The following is a 19,708-nucleotide window of genomic DNA, read 5'->3' on the forward strand; positions in this document are numbered from 1 at the left end:
GGTTGCATTTTTTTTTTTTTTGAGTTCCTGATAGGCCTTTTCAAAGGAGGCAGTCAGAATGTGCATCTATCTCAGTGAGCAGAGAAATGACTTTGAATAGAATGGGAGGCAGGTTTGCCCTGAGCAGTTCCCAGTTTGAAGGGGTCCAAGATAATTCCCTTTCACATTCCCTCTTCGCTTTTAAGAAAATCTTTAGGAGAAAGTATTTTAGGAGAACATGAGTCTCTGGTCTTAGGTTTCTTCTGATTTCTCATGGATAGGACGGTTTATTACTAGACGGGTAGGTCCCGCAAGCTGATTTTTGGCAGATTGTGAAGTCTTCCATGTTCTATGAAGAGAAAATAGGAGGAGGAAGGGAGAAAAACAACAAGAAACGAAAGAACAATCCCAGAAAAATTAATAAAGCCTACATTACTTTGAAGTCCATACCTCAGTAAGGCAGGTATGAAAAGTGGCTGATGTATGAAAATAGGTTGCTATTACTTTCTTCTGAAGTTTAAGTTGTCTGGCTTCAGTTTGCAGGGCTTTAAGAAAGCACAGCTTAGATTTTAGTCATCCAAATTAGGAACAATGGGGGAATAAAGAAAGAAAAAATTAGAAACATTATTTTGAAGACTCATAGCCAAGAAAAATTAGAATTTGGTCCAAACTAGAAAATAACAAAAATTGAAAAACACTAGTCAAGACTATAATCTAACAATATATGTACTACACTTTTTGAAACATAATTTTTCTCTCTTCACTTTCCCATTTTTGCCAAATACAAATCATGATAGGACTATTTTGCTTTATTTTACTTCATCAAATTATTTGTATACAGTGCAGGGAGAAGTTATTTTTAACATAGGCTTTTAAATTGCCTTTGGTGGCACCTTGTTCCATAGAAGAAATCTCAGATAAGATTTTTTTAAAGCTGAGCCCAGCTATGGATTTGTGCCATCACATATCTATGATGGATAAATTTCCTCTCCACTTGAGGTTCCAAGGTAAACCTGGAGCTTCTGGGCCTTTCAGAAAGTGATATCCTTTATGTACCCCAGGGCAGAAACCCTGGATGGGGACCCTGTACACAAAATATGAGGTCAGTTTTTCCAAGGAAATTATTGGTTTCATGAGTCAAGTTTGATTCCTTAAAGGAAAGCACACCATTTGAGTCAAAGCATTGGTAAAATAACCAGTTTCTCCAATTGTGTCCTGTTACAAATGAAAACAGATTTTTTTTTTAAGACTGAGTCTCTATTGTCCAGGCTGGAGTTCAGTGACACAATCTTGGCTCACTGCAACCTCCGTCTCCCAGGTTCAAGCAATTCTCCTGCCTCAGCCTCCTGAGTAGCTGGGATTACAGGCATGCACCACCACAGGCGACTAATTTTTGTATTTTTAGTAGAGATGAGGTTTCACCATGTTGATCAGGCTGGTCTATGAACACCTGACCTCCTGATCCGGTCATCTAGGCCTCCCAAAGTACTGGGATTACTGGTGTGAGCCACTGCATCTGGCCATCTGAAAACAGATTTTTATTGCACTTATGCTAATAACTGTATTTTCCATAAATTAAGAATACTCACAAATAGTTTCCAAATTCTGGAGAAATCAGGCAGAGAAATAAAATATGCTCTACGTTTTGTTCATAGAAGTATACTAAATTGTTAAAAGCTATCAGCAGCTCGAGACAAAATAAGACTCTGAAAAACGAAACAAAGGATCAGCAAATATTTTAAGTAAAAAGTCAAAAAGATGAGTTCAGTACATGCAGTTAATTCCTGTTCTGCTTAATACTCATGAACATTTTAGCTCTCAATGAGTCATGAAAGTTTTTCCTCTTTTCTGATGTTACCATCTCTAAAGTTATCAAAGCCTGCATTTAAGAGCACCTGTTATAATTTTATAGCTGATTATAAAACCACCTTCTAAAGAGGACCAAAACATGACAACAATTGTTCATGGATGATAATAAATTTTAGGGAAGCCATAGTCAAAGACACAATTGACAAGGAAATTTGTTACCTTGATGGCACACAATAATTTTAATATAAAGATTATTATTATTAATATATACTGTCATATCAGAATTAAGGCGTTTCCCATAATTCTGAAATACATACAAATAGCATATTTATAAAAATACAGCCCAAAGAAAACCAAACACCATTTCATATTTGATAATGCTTCCTGTATAGTTTTTATATCAAATAAGCCAAATTATGTAATTTTTGGACTTCAGGAAAGCTAATATCTTAAACGATTAATTAGGTTAGAAGACATAATTTATAATTTGATTTCAGAAAGACTGTCAAATATCAAAGGTTTAAAACACTTGATATTATGAAATAGGATTAAGGAACATTATAAAATCATTCATTTAACCAAAGTGGTAACTCAAGGATTTTTTTTTAAAAAAAGGAACACCTTCATTCTTTGAGAGCGGAGACTTAATTTTCCAAATAAGAAGCCCTACTAAAAACAGCATAAAGCCAATTATATTAGTTATTCAAAATTTTGTAAACAATCTATAAAATTTAATCTTTATCATAAATTATAAGTTCCATAAGTCTTTTTATAACCTTTCTGACCTTTAATTAAGGAGTTGGTTAATGCTTCAAGAAAATCTTGTTAATCTGACACAGGAGTCCATATGCTGGTTTTGCATTAGTGTGCCTTTGACATTCATGATTAATTTATAGAGAAACTGAATTTATTTTGTCTCTTAAAATCAGCCATTACAATCTCACATACTCATCTCTTCCTCAATAGTGCCTAGGTCTTGAGGAGTTGAATGGCCTTTAATTTCTAGCCCTATGTCTCAGGAATGCATTTTATTTTTATTTTATTTCTTTTTTTTTTTGAGTTGTATAATTACTTTATTATATGTTACAATGTAATAGTTATAGAAATAAAGTGCACAATAAATGTAATGTACTTGAATCATTCTGAAACCATCCCCTCCCCCTTCACCCCTCCCCTGCCAAACCTGTCCCTGGTACCAAAAAGGTTGGGGACTGCTGTTGAAAATAACAGGATTGCCTTTCTTTCTTTTATTTCATTCATTTATTTTTTTTTATTGAGACGGAGCCTCAGTCTGTCACTCAAGCTGGAATGCAGTGGCATGATCTCAGCTCACTGCAACCTTTGCTGCCCAGGTTCAAGTGATTCTCATGCCTCAGCCTCCCAAGTAGCTGGAACTACAGGCGTATGCCACAACACCAGCTAATTTTTTTGTATTTTTCATAGAGATGGGTTTCCCCATGTTGGCCAGGCTGGTCTCAAACTCCTGACCTTAGGTGATCTGCCCACCTTAGCCTCCCAAAGTCCTGGGATTATAGGCATGAGTTCCCGTGCCTGGCCAGGAATGCATTTCATTTTGATTGGCATCTTCTATGGGGCCTGAAGATAAGGCTTTAATTGCTGTCAGTGTTTAAGATTTAGTAGGACTTGGTGTCCTTTTTAGATCCAGGAGTCAAAGCCCTGTAACTTAATGTCACAAAGACTTTAAAAGCACATACAGAAAGATACATGAATGTAATAACCTTAATTTTAAAACAAACGTTTTTTATCTGTTTTTTTCCTAAGCAAACCAAAACTTAATAACAATATGACAACTTTATCATATTAAAGTTTTTTTTTTTTTTTTGAGACGGAGTTTTGCTCTCGTTACCCAGGCTGGAGTGCAATGGTGTGTTCTCGCCTTACCGCAGCCTCAGCCTCCTGAGCTCAGGCAATTCTCCTGCCGCAACCTCCTGAGTAGCTGGGATTACAGGCACGTGCCACCATGCCCAGCTAATTTTTGTATTTTTAGTAGAGACGGGGTTTCACCATGTTGACTAGGATGGTCTCGATCTCTTGATCTCGTGATCCACCCGCCTCAGCCTCCCAAAGTGCTGGAATTACAGGCGTGAGCCACCACGCCCGGCCCTCATATTAAAGTTTTTTTAAAATAAATTCTTATTGTGACTTACACTGATTATTCATGACATGCTTTGGACTCTCTGGTTTGTCCTGAACATATTCTCTTTCTTTTGTTTTGTTTTCTTTTCTTTTTTCTGGAGACAGAGTCTCGCTCTGTCACCCAGGCAGGAGCACAATGGTGTGATCTCAGTTCACTGCAACCTCTGCCTCCTGGGTTTGAACCATTCTCCTAGCTCAGCCTCCCAAGTAGTTGGGATTACAGGTGCCATCACCACAGCAAACTAATTTTTGTATTTTTAGTAGAGATGGAATGTTGCCATGTTGGTCAGGCTGGTCTCAAACTCCTGACCTCAGGTGATCTGCCTGCTTTGGCCTCCAAAAGTGCTGGGATTATAGGTGTGAGCCACTGCTCCTGGCCACATATTCTGTTTCATAAATAACCAGTCAGTTTATTTTAGGAATAAATCTACCATACAAGATTCTTTCTCATATAAAATTATTTCTCTTTAAGCTGTTTTACCACCAAAAAAACCCCTCTTTATTCTTGTAACTGTCTTTACATCTTTTTTTGTTGTCTTATTCTCTTTACCTTGTTTTATACACCTTTAAATAAGCTTTGAATTAGACAAAATTTATTTACCTTTTTAAAAAAAGGACACACTTTTTTAGCAAGAATGTTTTCCTATAATATATATTTATTGGAAAAAATCCAAACAATGAAATATCTATTATTTAATATAATGTTATATTCTAAATTATGACAAGTTTGTCTACAAGTATTTATCCCTTACCTAATTGTTTAATTTTAATTGTTCATCTAGATTATTTATGAAAACTGTGACAGTCATGATTTAAAATTGTGAAACTGCCATTGCAAAAGTATAAGTGAGGCAGTGAAAAAGAGATCGCCTAACTGACTCCATCTTGTTTCTAACCTCCAAGCTGTCCTTGTTCATTCCTGGACTTCGGGAGGAACTTAATTTATAGTTTAGCTTTGAAACAAAGACAGTAACAGTCTGTTCCCAAACAAACCTCCTTATTCCCTGTAGACTAGACTGCCTAAAGCCACAGGATTAGAAGTTATGGTAATCTTACAAAATTTAAGATGCAGCTGTTTTTATTAAACCAATATCAATGTCTTATTTATTAAAAATTATATAAGGAGTGATCATTCTGTTAGAGGCTGAGTTTATAGTTTTGTAACCCCATGCCAAATTTTGAAACATTATAGCATTTGGCAGGGATAAGTTTGAAATTGCCTGATTGATTAATAAATATAAACAAAAAAATGTATGTCGGCAATTCTTAAGACATTTCTGATATTACTTTACCAGTAATTTTCAAGCTAGCTTTTTTTTATTAAAGATTTTACTTGTTACATAAACTTGAAAAAGCATTTAGCTAGTCTTTCTTTTTTCCCGATAAAAGATTTGATTTAAACACTTTTATTTTTCTTTAAGCCAATTAATTAGAGCCTTTTAATATATTTTCAGTAGTGAAACATTGTGTACACAACATATAAATACATAGACATATTAGGTATGCAAATGGAAGTACATTTTATAGATTCACGAAGAAAGATCCTTTTGTTATTTTTTTTTTCCTATCTTAGACTTTTAGATTCTCAATAACCTGTTTTACAACCCTAGGTAGTTGTTAGCTAAATAGTGTTAAATTTGCATATTAAAGGAACAACTCAGGTGGAAATAAAATAGCAAAATTTATATAATAAGGTACAGAGAAAAAAATATGGTGGTGCTAGAGAGAGACGCTTTTATTTTCCTTTAAGCCAAATCTAACCTAAAATTATAGAAATATATCGTAGTATTGTATAAGGAGACCAATTTTATTTAGATAGAAACTACTTATATTTTAACTGGATCTCTAAGCTCTGGGCAGAGCTCATATTGAATCCTGGGTCTCCAAAAAAAAGTAGAATTATTTTGAAGTTAGATCACGTGATGCTTTTACAGTGAACTTAAAATTTTTTTTAACAAAGACATTTCTGAGTGTCTAAACTACACCTTTCCTTAAAAACCCAAGAGTAGCCTCTGTTGCAATAACTATTTTAATAAAAATTCAGGTGAAAACAGAATTCAGTCAACTGAAGAAAAAAATTTTTTTTGCTCAAAAAAACACAACAAAATCTTAGGAGAGAAAACAAACAAAAATAAATCCCCAAAACCTGAAGGCCTTTTAAATACAAACATGCACACATGTATGCATACATAGACACATCTTGGATGTGAGCCTTTTAATTAAGTTGATTTTGAACCATTGTGATCCTTTAAAAAAATATATTTTTAGATCTCCTTACCATATTTCACCTAGGACAAAATGCTGCTATTTCAGGAGCACAGTCGTTGCTCTTTCAGTTTTGATCTGGCTGGCAAAAAGTTGGCTTTGTTATGTAAATAAAGTCCTTTTAGTAGTCAAAATCAAAAATCTTTCTTTTCTTTTCTTTTTTCTTCTGATGGCTGTTTTCTTCCCACTTCAGAGGCTTTATTCTCCAACATTTCCAGTTCCCCTTTGGATTTGACCAATGTCTGTCAGACCCAAAATGTGCTGCTAGCAGACCTACCGTTTCAAAGCTGTTATCCACTGAATGAGTCTAGTTCACCTGTGTTGCAGCTACCTGGCACAGTGTGTCAGGGGCTCAAGCGCAGGAGGAGTCAGCTCCTAATATGCACCTACCAGCTGATATTAGTCCCTAAGTATGTTCTTCTGAGGTGGATATTTATTTACAGCCACTGCACGTCTTAGGGAGCATTCCTTCCAGACACGCTCATATGATTCTCAGTTGCCTGAAAATGCCCCAGAAGGCTTAAGGGAGCAAGGTCCTCTATTTCTTTGGAGTGGAAAATTCCATACTCATGCACTAGAGTGTTCTGAGTTGGTCATATCCAATGAGGGAAAAGAGCCAAAACACGCACACACAAACCCAACAAGATAGAAACAAACAACGAAACAGTTAAGCAAAATTAACTGATCACACAAATGTTATGATTTCTGAGCGCTCTAAGTGTAAGCAGAAATTAACACCTGTTGGTTGTTAATGCTAACTTTAGTTGTTTAAAAAGAATTTGCAAGACAGAATCCCAAAACAGTTTTCTTACCTAGTGGTGGGGCCAAAGCTGAAAACCGCTCTCTGCCGAGGCAGGAGCCGGCAGGCTTGTCTTCCTTGATGGAAGCCAGTGGAAACTCTCACAAAAAAAAAGGAGTTTTTTTAAACAGTGAATGAACCTCAGACCCCCAACTGAAAAACACTGGAAGATCAGGGATCCCTGGAGGAAAGAGGTCCTGGACTTCAGCAATCGTCCTATTGGTTTGGGCTATAAGGTGCCCAAGCTGGTACCAAGCACCCGTAGGCTAGCTGCTGCAGGTCACGTCCCCTTTACTCAGGATCCCTTCATAGTGACCAGATGTCAGTTGAGAAAAATGATGAGACAGGTCTCAATTATTTCAGGACTGCCCTGAGCAGTTCCCAGCTTGAAGGGACCCAAAATATTTTCCTTTTAACAGGTTCAACTAATAAAGTATGTCTTAGATGTTTAATTTTCATATACTTTACACAAAAAGAGATTGAAATATAACATAAAATATTTAGGATTAGTCTAATGCTATCATAAGATGATGAAACTAAATCCTAAACTTGTATAGAACTGATATGGTCAATTTGCAATTTGTACAAAAATGTATTTTTGTTTCAGGAGACATTCACTGATAGCCCAGCTCTTGGTTTCGTTGATGCTGGGATCATCTTTGTTATTCACTCACCAAAGAAGGTGCCACAATTTGATGGATTAGGCTTGTTGTCACCTGTGGGAATGCACACAAGGGTAACTATCCGCCAAGTGAAGGTAAATACTCCAGAGAAATTGAGCCTGAGGGAATTAGGTGGGGTGGTGAATGCATCAAACATATAAATAATACTTTTCACTAGAAATTCCACTCTCCCATGCCTATAGAACACCGCTGAAATTCCAAAATTTTATTTCAGATTATGTTCCTTTATCTGAAGGTACATGTTTAGTAGAAACAGAAACTATGTAAGTGAAAGCTGGGAAGCCTATCAAATCCAAAGTAACTATACATTTTATTAGAAGTGGAAAGGGTCTTTAAGTATAAAGAGGCACCTAAGTTGCTGAGCTATGATTCTTCAATGAGACTATCTGGGAAGGAGAAAATTAGTGGGAAAAGCAGAATCTTGGAGTCCGGCGAGTCTGGCACGTTTCTGTTTGCCAGCCACTTATTTGCTCAGTAACTTCTTTGATTAGTTTCCTGAATTTGCATCTCCTCTCTGCACAAATGGGGCAGGGGTAATATTTTCCTTTTATAGTAATGAAGTTTAAGGGAAGTACCATAAAGAAAGCACTTACCATTGATAGACACAGGAGACAGCCAAAGGTCCCCGGTGAAACCCCGCCTTCAAGCCTAAAACAGCTTGAAGCCTGACAGATTGGACTACTTGTCCCAGATGAAGCCTGCCCTTTCCCGACTGATTTTTTTCTGAATAATGCCCACCTGCACACTGGGAGGAAGGGGTGGAGGCTTGGGAAGCTTGCACTGTTTGCAGTGGAGAGAAGCCTGCCATCTCCTGTTCCTGTGTGGTGACCTGAGATTCCATCTGTGAGGTGGGAAACCTACCAGCAGGACCCTCTCTCACATTGCTGAGAGTTATTTTTCCTTTTTCCGTTTCACCCAATAAATTCCATTTTACTCACCCTTCTGTGTGTCCACGAGCCTAGTCTTTCCTGGTCATGTGACAAGAGCCCTGTTTTAGCTGAACTAAGGAGAAAGTTCTGCAATACTATATGTCACCTGGCACATAATAGTTGCTCATTAAAGGATGTTTTAAAAATGTGATTTTGGTTGCTGTTTTGTAGGTGAGCTGATTACTACATGAATATAACATTTACATAAATGATCATTCTTTTCCTTATATTAGTGGATTTTTAGCATACTCAGTGTGTCTGACTTTATTAATTCACATTTAGAATATATGTTTAAGGACCACTTTTATACTTAGCTTCAGGGAATTTCAGGTCAATATGTTGCAGGAATTCAAGCTGGGAAGTGCAGAGAGACCAAGAGACACAAGAAAATTTCTTTCTTTTTTTTTTTTTTTTTTAATATAAAAATGGGATTTCACCATGTTGGTCAGGCTGGTCTTGAACTCCCAACCTCAGGTGATATGCCCACCTTGGCCTCCAAAGTGCTTGGATTATAGGTGTGAGCCACCATGCCCGGCCAAGAAAATTTCTTTATTGGAGCTCTGGCTGACGGTGGCCTCACTGCCTGTAATCGCCACCAGCCCTGAACAAAGAGAACACATTGCTTTTATGCAATTTGAGGCAGGACAAAACAAGGCAGGAAATAGGTTTTGAATACAGACAGTTAATCAGGTTTTGCTATCTTGGGCTTCGGGGTCATTTAACTCTATAACCTTGCAGCCAAGGTAGGGGGGTCAAAAGGTTGAGGAGGACACCCAAGGAGATCAGAAGAACAGGAATTGCAGAAGCATGTGCGGGCTGCAGACCTAAAGATATGCTCTGGTGTTCTTATCTATGTAGGGAGAGGGTCTCTTAGTTGGGCTAAGCTGGAAGGGGTTACTCATTTTTGCTTACTATGATTTTTCCTAATGACCTAGTCCTAATGTTAATTATTACTTATTCAATTTCAAGTCTGTCTTTAATTTTATTTTCTTCCTCATTTCCCCTTCAAAGCTGTCTTCAAAAGGATTTTATTACTAAAAAGCTTTTCTCTTTTTCTGTTCTCTTTTTTTTTTGTTTGTTTGAGACTTTCTTTACAATTCACACGATGACAAGACGGAGCGGTCAGCCTGTCATTGAGGTGTTACTATTCATTTGCTCCAGTGCAAAGCTAGCTTGCCAGTGTACCTTCTCCTGCTATCATCTGTTTTTGGACATCCTGACTGCGAGAATAGGCAAACTCCTTTGTCTCCTGTTGGCCTTTCTGTGGCTGTGTCTGTCTGAGGTCACCCCCCTTTCTAGGGGGTCTTACCTGTCATTGACTAGCCATCCATCTATCTGGGGCTTTAAGGGCACATAGTATTATTGTTGGAGGCTTTTGCTTAGTCTGTAAGAAAATACTGGAGCCAGGTTACATTTTAGCAAGCTGCTTCATTAGGTTACAACATTTAATGGTTAAACTTAATGATCTGGCCTAAAGCTCTTTACCTGTGCATCTGTACTTCACATGATTCAGAAACAGAACAAAAGAAAGCAGAGTATGAGGAGGGAAAATATGCTTAGAGGAGTTGTACACTGGTACTATAGTCACCTGTCTCTTCACCATGTGGGTTTTCTTCTTCTGAGGACAAAGGCTGATATTTAGTTAAAGCCATTATTTGGGTGGCAGTGTACCTAGGCAATACTGCCTCTATGGCTGATCGTATACTTCTGAATAAAAGAGGTAAGAGACAAGGAAGTATGAGGCATCCATTCAGTATGAGAGCCACACTTCTATAAGGGTTTTTAAAGCCACTGAAAGATGAAAACCATTCACCAAAAAGAGAGTCCGGAGACCATCCTTTCCAGGTTTGGACTGAGATGTGGTCTAGTATTTGTATCATAGCGGTGATTTCCGGTCCATCGCCATCAATTTCTAAACAGCAGTTAGTAAGGTTAAACCTTCCAAAAACTCCTCCTTCTAAGGCCAGGAGGTAGTCTAGTGCTAGCCTACTCCAGTGTATTGCATTTCTCGTCTCTGTGGCTTGTACGACTAGCAAGTCTAAAGTCTAAAACTCTGGATGATTCCTTGGTTATGATTTCTAGGACGACTTGTAGCCTAATCATGTGGTTTATCATATAGAAGGGAGTGAGATATCCCCATATTCCATCTTGCGCCCAAGTAGCTGGACCATAATAATCAATTATTCTTTCTGGGGACCAGTCTGTGTCTTTCCAGTTTCCTACTTGTATATCCTTTTTTGAGCTTACTGCCCACTTTCTCCTATTTTTGGATTCATCATAAATGGGGTATCTTAAAACTTCTCTGTGTTTTAGGGGGAGCAAGAGAAATGATGGCCTAATAATTTCTAACACACAAGCTCCTGTCCATTTTTCTGGCAGCTGCCGATAAGCCCATTGACCACAAATCCAGTAAAGGCCCTTGAGTGCCCGCCAAGCATTTGGTGCCTCTAGCTGGTACCAGGAATGGTTCAAAGATGGAAACCTGGAAAATGGGTTAAATTGAGGTGGTTTGGAACTGCCCTTACCCTGTTTGTTTTCCCTCTGCCGTAGAGTCTTTCCTATAGTTTCATTGTACTACTGCTATCCTAGACATGCTAGTTCACCGACTGGCCTAGTGTAGACGGCTCCTGCTCCAAAGGAGGAGGGTCTCCCTGGGCCCGGGGCCCAAGCCCCACAGGAAAAGGAGACAGCCAGCCTGTTGTCTCTGTTCTTCTGCCTGTTTTCCCAGCCCGTGCACCAAAAATGTTTTGGTATTTCAAGCCGAGAAGCCAGAGAGACCAAGAGACACAAGAACATTTCTTTATCGGAGCTCTGGCCACCGTCAGGTGGCCTCACTGCCTGTAATGGCCGCCAGCCCTGAACAAAGAGAACGCATTGCTTTTATGCAGCTTGAGGCGAGAAAACAAGGCAGGAAACAGGTTTTGGACACAGACAGTTAATCAAGTTTTACAATCTTGGGCTTCGGGGTCATTTAACTCTATAACTTTGCAGCCAAGGTAGGGGGTCAAAAGGTTGAGGAGGACACCCAAGGAGATCAGAACAGGACATGCAGAAATACGTGCGGGCTGCAGACCTAAAGATATGCTCTGGTGCTCTTATCTATCTTATCATAGGGAGAGGGTCTATCTATGTAGAGAGACCAGGTCTGCTTTGCCTCTACTTTCTTTAAATACAGGTTTTATAACTAGCCTGGAATGCGGGCTGTGAGATAAGTTTTCAGCTGCAGTTCGTTGGGCTAAGCTGGGAGGGGTTATTTTTGCTTACTGTGATCTTTACTAATGACCCAACCCTAATGTTAACTGCTACTTATTCCATTTCAAATCTGTCTTTAATTTTATTTTCTTCCTCAAATAGAGTAGGCAAAATAGACAAAAGTACCCAATTTTCTGAAAATCAAAGAGCTCTGAGAGTAAAATAAATATGTATATCAACTTCTTAATGGAAAATGAGTGCATTGATGTAAACAAATCTCCTGAACCAAGTATTTATGTTTATCTTAAGACAATTCATCAAGAATACCCTTGGGGAGAATGCAATCCTAACATCAGGCTGCAGAATTTCAGTAGCTACAGCACTTCCGGTTGCTTGAAGGAATGCAAAGCGCAGCACATAAAAAAGCAGTGTGGATGTTTGCCTTTTCTCCTTCCTGGTAAATAAAGACTAACTGCTCCCTAACTTCACTAGGTAGTTAAATGTTTCTTACAGGGTTACAAAAGGTCCAGGAGAAATAGAGTATTGAAATACAAATGGAATATTAAGTATTATTAAATGTAACTACAAAAGCAACTGACTCTTTCACAGAAAAATTAATGCATTCTTAAGCCTGTTCCTTCTCTTTACAGCCTAAAAGTACAGCTAATGACAAAATCACCAGTTTAGTCCTAAATTTTTTTTGAATTTTATGTTTCTACTTACTTCATTTGAAACACAGCAAATCAACATATCACTAAATTGATTTCCATTCCTTTGAAATTCTACACAGGAAGATCATTCATTTGCCAAGTACAACTTCAGCTGACAAATTTTGCATTATAAAATCATAGCAGAGATTTCTGGAAAAGAAAATTGTGTTATCAGGGTGGGGCCCCGATACTTATTCTCAAAGGCTAAAATGTGATAGCCTCAAATATCTATAACAGCACATCAGGGTTTTCTCAATTTTGAAAGAAAAATTAGGTAATGGATATGTCTTACCAAGCCTGAAGATTTCACCGTTGGAAAGTTGTTTTCTTTGTGACTGTAAATGAACTTCAGGCCTCCTTTACATATAATTTGCAACTTTTCCAGAACCACAAATGAGAGGCAAGCATTCAAGGAAACAATGGAGCAGTATGAATAAGAGCTGGATCTTACCCAGGCTGCTCATGCCAGCTCCACTATTTCTCCCCTAGATGATCTTGAACAAGTGACCTAACCTCTCCCCCTTGCTTTCAAATGGAGGAGAAGATAATAATCCCATCTTATGGGGTTGTTGTAAGAATGAAAGGGGTATGTAAGTGATTCAAATAATGCCTGGCACAGAAGATAGTCTATATAAATGTCGTATATTTTTATTCAGGTCTCTTACAACCCCCTTCCACAGCATATCTAGAAAGATACATGGTGGTTACATAATCTACCTGCCAAACTATTGTAACTGCCCAGTGGGTTCACCTTGCTGGCTGCCTAGCAGAGCTGATTTATCAAGACAGAGGAATTGCAACAGAGAAAAAGTAATTCATGCAGAGCTGGCTGTGATGGAGATTGGAGTTTTATTATGACTCAAATCAGTCTCCCTGAGTATTAGGATCAGAGTTATTAAGGATAATTTGGCGGGTAGGGGGCCAGGGAACCAGTGAATCAGGGGTTCTGATTGGTCAGATGAGAGATAAGATCATATGGAATTGAAGCTGTACTTTTTTGCTGAGTCAATTCCTGGGTGGGGGTCACAAAATCAGATGGGTCAGTTTTTTGATCTGGGTGGTGTCAGCTGATCCATGGAGTACAGAGTGTGCAAGCACTAATCTTAGCTTTTACAATAGTGATGTTATCACCAGGAGCAATTTGGGGAGGTTTAGAATCTTGCAGCCTCCAGCTGCATGACTCCTTTCTAAACATAATTTTTAATCTTGTGGCTAATCTGTTAGCCCTGCAAAGGCAGTCTAGAACCCAGGCAGGAAGGGGGTTTGTTCTGAGAAAGGGCTGTTATTGTCTTTGTTTCAGAGCTAAGCTATAAACTAAGTTCCTCCCAAAGTTACTTCAGCTTATGCCCAGGAGTGAACAAGGACAGCTTGGAGGTTAGAAACAAGATGGAGTCAGTTCGGTCAAATCTCTTTCACTGTAATAATTGTCTCAGTTATAAATTTTTGCAAAAGTGGTTTTATTATTTTTCAGAGATTTTCAGAATCATCACTTCCTTCTTTCTAGTATCCAGATTAATGGTCTCTAGCCCCTCCAAAAACTGTTGTTCTGTATAAAACTGATGGCTCTGGCTCTAATTTCTCATTCCTAATTTTATTGGCAAAGTTTCTGGAAAGAAGTCTGAATTGTTTCATGCAGAATAATGTTTATAATTTTAAATTTTATTATTAAACAAAAGCCTATTGGCTAAAGTGGACCAGAAACTAGGCAAGGTGCTACATAAAACACAAAGAATGATATCTGCATAAACTTTAGGATATACCAAATGCATTCAGAAATATGATCTTATTTGGTTAGATTCTCACATATCCCTTTAAGTGTACTGATATATGAAGAAACGGAAACTTCTACACATTAAATGAATTCACTAAGGTAATTCCACTAACAATTTGAGGAAGGAATCTCCAAAACAGCTTTTCAGATATCGGTTATTTCCAAAATTTTATTGTTCTTTTGTTTTGTTTTTTTTTTTTTTTTTTTTTCTGTATTCCATCTACTACCTTTTTTGTTTTTGTTTTTGTTTTCTGAATTGTTCTTTAAAGGAAGAAATATTATTGCCAGAGCAAGAAATAATCCAGAAAAATGAGCCTTCTTCCTAACTCAGTGTTGGAAGCAGATTTTTTTTTTTTTTTTTTTTTTGTTTATTTCAGTTTATTTATAAAGAGCACTTCCTTATAGTTAGACAAACATTACTTTGGTTATTTTCCTTTGGTTTGGTTATTTTCTTTGGTTATTTTCTTTTGGTTGTTTTTCAGATTACTGACTAAACATTGTGGCTAACTGCTGAGCCACATGGATTATAGCAACAGACAAATACTGTATTAAGGTTAAAAGATTAAGGCTATAGAGTCAGCCCGAGGAGTAAACCCAGCTCTGATACATACTGATTTTACTACTTTATCTCACAATCTATGATGGGTGCTTAAATATTGGTACTTACCTGCCCCCATCCTACCTCTGGAATGGCCGTCCATTGAGAGAGAGAGAAAGAGACAGAGAGAGAGAGAGAGAGTGTAAATAGATAGAGGGAGCAGGATGGAAGATATACAGAATATACCAAGGTCCCCCTAACAGTGTGGTCTTGAGCAAGCCACTTTCCGAGGCTTAGTTTCTTTACCTGTAAAATGAAGATTCTCATATCACAGGACTGTGAACATCATCAAATGGAATGAGAACTATGAAAGTAATTTTAAATTTGAAAATTACTTACATTTTAAAATTATTATTCCCACTTAAAGATTTTAGAATGATAGAGACAGATAGAAAGAAGTATAGAAAGAAACAAAAGCATTATTCTTCCTCCCAGCACATATTGTCATTGGGTACTAACTTGGTTCCATAGTTTTGCTTATGAAAGAATAACTGTTCATATAGATGAATGGGTGGGTGGATGAATGGATGGATAGATGCAGAAAAGAAAGGTATTTTTGTCATCAGATCACCCATTTTACAAAATGTCAAGTCTTTATATTGTTTTTAAGGAAATGGAATAGAATGTGACCTAGAGAAGTACTACAGCTGTGTTTCTCCTGCACTTGGTACGTTCTTAATTTACTTTTATTTTCAGGATTTATATTAAAGTTGCTCAAAGTAATACAAGACATCAAGTCAAACTATGAATAGCCCAGAAACTAAACAGAATATAGAATATAAGAGAAGATCTTTTTAAAAAGTGTTTTTAAATAGTAGCTAACACAGGCAGTACACACAAAAACAAAAACCCTCTGATACCAAGACACATCTGAATTTTTAAGTTTTGTTCTTTTTTATAATCAAAATGTCCTAGCTGTTCTTTATTGTTACACAAATAAAATGTGTTTATTGTGAATAGTTCAACTGCTACAGAATAGAAAGGAAATCATGTAAAAATAGTTTTATTACTGAGAATTCTCTGATTGTTTGGAAATAATCCTTCATTCATTCATTTCATTGTATGTACATGGCATATAAAATTTTTTCATTAATGGAATTATAATTGTGCATGCCATATTTATTGGGGACAAGTTCTTATTAAACAGCACCCCCTTTTTTTGCTTTCGTAACTCTTACTTTAACCTGCAACCAATGATAACGCTCTAGCATATCCCACCATAACTTTCTCCACATATGTACCTCCACTTTAAGTCATTTGATTGTTTTATTAAGATGGAATCCCAGGACGTACCGTTCTATGAAACTTGCTCTTATAACTCATTGTGGAAATATCTCCAGGATAGCAGGAATAGATTTAGAAGTTTCCTTTCAATGGTTCTGAAATATTTCAAGGTATGGCTATAGGTAGAAGGAATCTTTTTTTTTTTTAATAGATCACAGGCTGAATATGCAAAAGCCATATTACTACCAATAGACTTGAAATGATGTTGCCAGATTTCTTCTGATTTTTTATCCCTGTTGGAGATTGAAGGGAGAGGTTGGGGAAAAACACCATGAATGTAGTTCAGGAGGGACTGTTGTGGGGTAATGGGGTCAGAATAGTGTGTGTGTTTGCATGTGTGAGAAAGTATTATGTATATGAGAGTATATGTATGTGAGTGTGTGTGTGTAAGGAGCTCTACCACGAGTGAGGAGCAGAGAGAATGGGCACTGGGAGGTGGTCCAAAGGGTAGTGATAGGGCTTGGTAACCACTTTTTTTTAACATTGAAAGTGAAATGATAAACTTTATAAAACTATCCTACCCATGATGAAATATTTTTCTTCTCTGAATACCCTGTCCTCGTTTTCATTTCAGACCACATTGAACTTAAGGAGTTATGTACAGTGGGAACACATAATTCTAGTTGCCCTGTTTCTTGTGAAGAAACAGAATACCCTGCCACTATTTCTTATTCCTCTTTTCCAAGTCAAAAAGCTTTAAACTATCTTTCCAAGAAGTTGAATCAAAGCCGAAAATACATCAGGTAACCTTACTAGTCTTTTAAATTATTGATAATTAACATAGATTATTTTTCTTTATTAAGAAGTCTCATAGACTCAGGAAATAAAATTCTGATCAATCAAGGGAGGCAATGCCTTTTGTCACTGAATTAACAATGAAAGCATGGAGTTTTAAAAGCAGATAAAATCATATCTTTCAACTCCTTACTTTAATTGTATGAAAAGGAAAATGATGCTTGTTTGAGTAATTTGCTCATGATCAAAGCTTTATTGTCCAAACTAGGGAAAATAATAATGTTGACTGATAACAATGGATGCCTTAAAATATGAAAACTCCTTACCTGTACATTATACACTTTGAGTCTTCTAATATCTGTACAAGGTAGATGAAACAAATTAGTATTCTAATTTTACAGAAGAGGAAGCTGAAGGACATAGTATTTTAGGAAATGATTCTGTGAAGATAGGAGCACAGAAAGAAGTTATACCCAAGAACTTTGACTCTGGTCCCCATGTATTTGCAACCCAGACACATGATTCCAAGTGTTCTGATTAACTGATAATTAAATTCGTTCTCTTTCTGCTACAGTGTACTGCCTCTTAAAAATTACAAATCAAGCTTCATAAAGAACAAATTTTTTTTAATAGGGAAGCAACTTTAGCATTTCTGTTTGTTTCTTTGTATTTTTAGGACTAGGACATGAAGCAGCAATATAGTATATTGGTATCTGTAGTTAAATCTATTAAAGTAAAAATATTAACTAACTTAAGGTTGATTTACATTTTCACAGACATATACATAATTTGGAAAGCATGCTTTAATTCCAATGTTAGCCTGTACTTACTTTAATAAAATAAAAAAAAATTCCTATGTAAACACCAAGGTAATAAAATGGTATTTACAGATCATAAAGAAAATGTATTTTCATCAAAACAGGACTAATGGAGTGATTTCGAAGAGCAGATAAAATGATAAACTGCTGTAAAATTTACAATTGTGTTTATTTCTGGCTCCAGAATAGACATCTATTAATATATTTTGCTTTAATGTGGGAAACTTATTTGCTTTTAATATTGTTCCTGACATATTTAAATATGACTCAGAAGAGTACTTCCTGTGTCTTTTAGTGGATAGAAATTTCCTGAGTTTCATAATTATTTAATATGCAGAGAAAGTAGACATGATTTTGGAGACATATTGGTGAATCAGAAAAGAAAACCATGTAGGAAACAAGAGGATCTTAATGCTGTTTTATTTTTTGTTTGTTTGTTTCCAAAACTCAGATATTTTTGAAACGGGAGAGTTTCCTGATTCCCCTTGCAGAATGTGCAACAGGGTGTTCCTGGCCTGTTTAGTAACCCCGCAGCTCAAACCCCTACAGGGAGCATGCAGACTGGCAGGTGCAGAGACCAGGAGGAGTGCTTTGGGCTCCGAAGATCCCATGGTAGTGTCTAGGGGTGGGTGCCTGCAGCCCCAGGGTTACAAAGCTCGTTCAGCTCTGCTGTCTACAGACGGTTTGTTAATAAGCTCAGTGGATCCTCTGCGTTATCGCAAGGGCAGAGGGCCAGTGTGACAGCCTTCTGTATCCCGAGCTCTTGCCCAGTGTCTCAGAAGAATCGGATTACACACGGACTTGAAGGATGACTGTAAGGTTTTAGGTAGTGCTGGAGGTGGCTCTCAGTGAAATGGATGGGGAGCCAGAAGGGGGGATGGAGTGGGATTGTGATCTCTCCTTGGAGTTGAGCTGCCTATGGCCAGACTCTTCTCTGAACATTCCTGGCCAAACACCCCTTGGCGTTCAGATCTCCCTCCTCTTCTCTTTCTCTGCCTCATCGTTTTGCCGTCACTTGTTTGGTGATCTGCTGGTCTGCTGGTCTCTTCTGGAGCTTGAGATTTGGGTTTCATATAGGGGAAGCATAGGGGGTGTGGTGGGCCAAAAGGAAACTTTTTGGGTGCAAAAACAGAAATGTCTGCTGTCATTTAGGGCCAGGGGTATCCAGGCCTGAGGGTGGGACTTTGCCGGGAAACCGCCCTCTTCTACCCAGTATTTTTCTGTCTCCTGTCCATATAATTATGAATAGTTCTCCAATTAATCCTATCATATAATGTACATGTAAGGACATTACATGGTTTTAAATAGTGGAGGCCATTACCAGGAAGACTAAGGTGAGCAGCTGAACAAAGGTGGCTGGACTCAGGAGTTGCCCAACTCCTACGTAGAGACAGTTAGAAGTCACACATACAATCAAGAAACTGGTGTGTGCAAAGGTACCAGGAATCAGAGAGTGGTAAATAAGAAGACACAAATGCAGTTTGTCAGGATGGCAAATGTGAAATGTTAGCAGCAGCCATTTAAAAAGAAGCAACCCTTAGCTTCATCATGAAGCTGTACGTGTGTCTTCCTGGGACGGAAATAAATGCTACTCCATGGCCAATCAGGGTCTCAAGTGGCTGCTGCTGGACCCCAAAATGTTGAGGGGCTTAGTATAACTCTAGCAGGCAGTGTGGAGTTTACCCTTGAAGATAACAGTAAATTGTGTCTGAAGTTAGGGTAATTCATTAGTAAAACAAGTAAATTTTTTAAATTGTTCTGTTTTAACTTAACAAATTTTGAAATAAAAGTTGTCTACAATTGTTTTCTCTATGCCAAATTAGCTCATTCCCCTAATGCAGCACTCATGTTCAAGCATCTGGAAGCTTTTGGTTGTTTTTTTTGTTTGTTTGTTTTTGAGATGAAGTCTCACTCTTGTCTCCCAGGCTGGAGTGCAATGGTGCGATCTCGGCTCACTGCAACCTCCACCTCCTGGGTTC

At 37.7% G+C, this 19,708-nt stretch overlaps 1 protein-coding gene across 1 annotated transcript in view; it reads left to right on the forward strand.

Moving 5' to 3' along the window:
• ASIC5 (acid sensing ion channel subunit family member 5) overlaps positions 1–19,708 on the forward strand; it is a 41,309-nt gene that overhangs the window by 16,966 nt on the left and 4,635 nt on the right. The window contains exons 5-8 of the mRNA XM_032248592.1: positions 7,617–7,766; positions 12,123–12,270; positions 15,503–15,559; positions 16,751–16,919. Of these exons, the coding sequence (XP_032104483.1) occupies positions 7,617–7,766; positions 12,123–12,270; positions 15,503–15,559; positions 16,751–16,919 (524 nt within the window). The remainder of the gene's footprint in view (positions 1–7,616; positions 7,767–12,122; positions 12,271–15,502; positions 15,560–16,750; positions 16,920–19,708) is intronic.

This window comes from Sapajus apella, unplaced genomic scaffold, assembly GCF_009761245.1.
Source record: "Sapajus apella isolate SASKATOON/1434 unplaced genomic scaffold, GSC_monkey_1.0 scaffold67, whole genome shotgun sequence".
Lineage (NCBI taxonomy): Eukaryota > Metazoa > Chordata > Mammalia > Primates > Cebidae > Sapajus > Sapajus apella.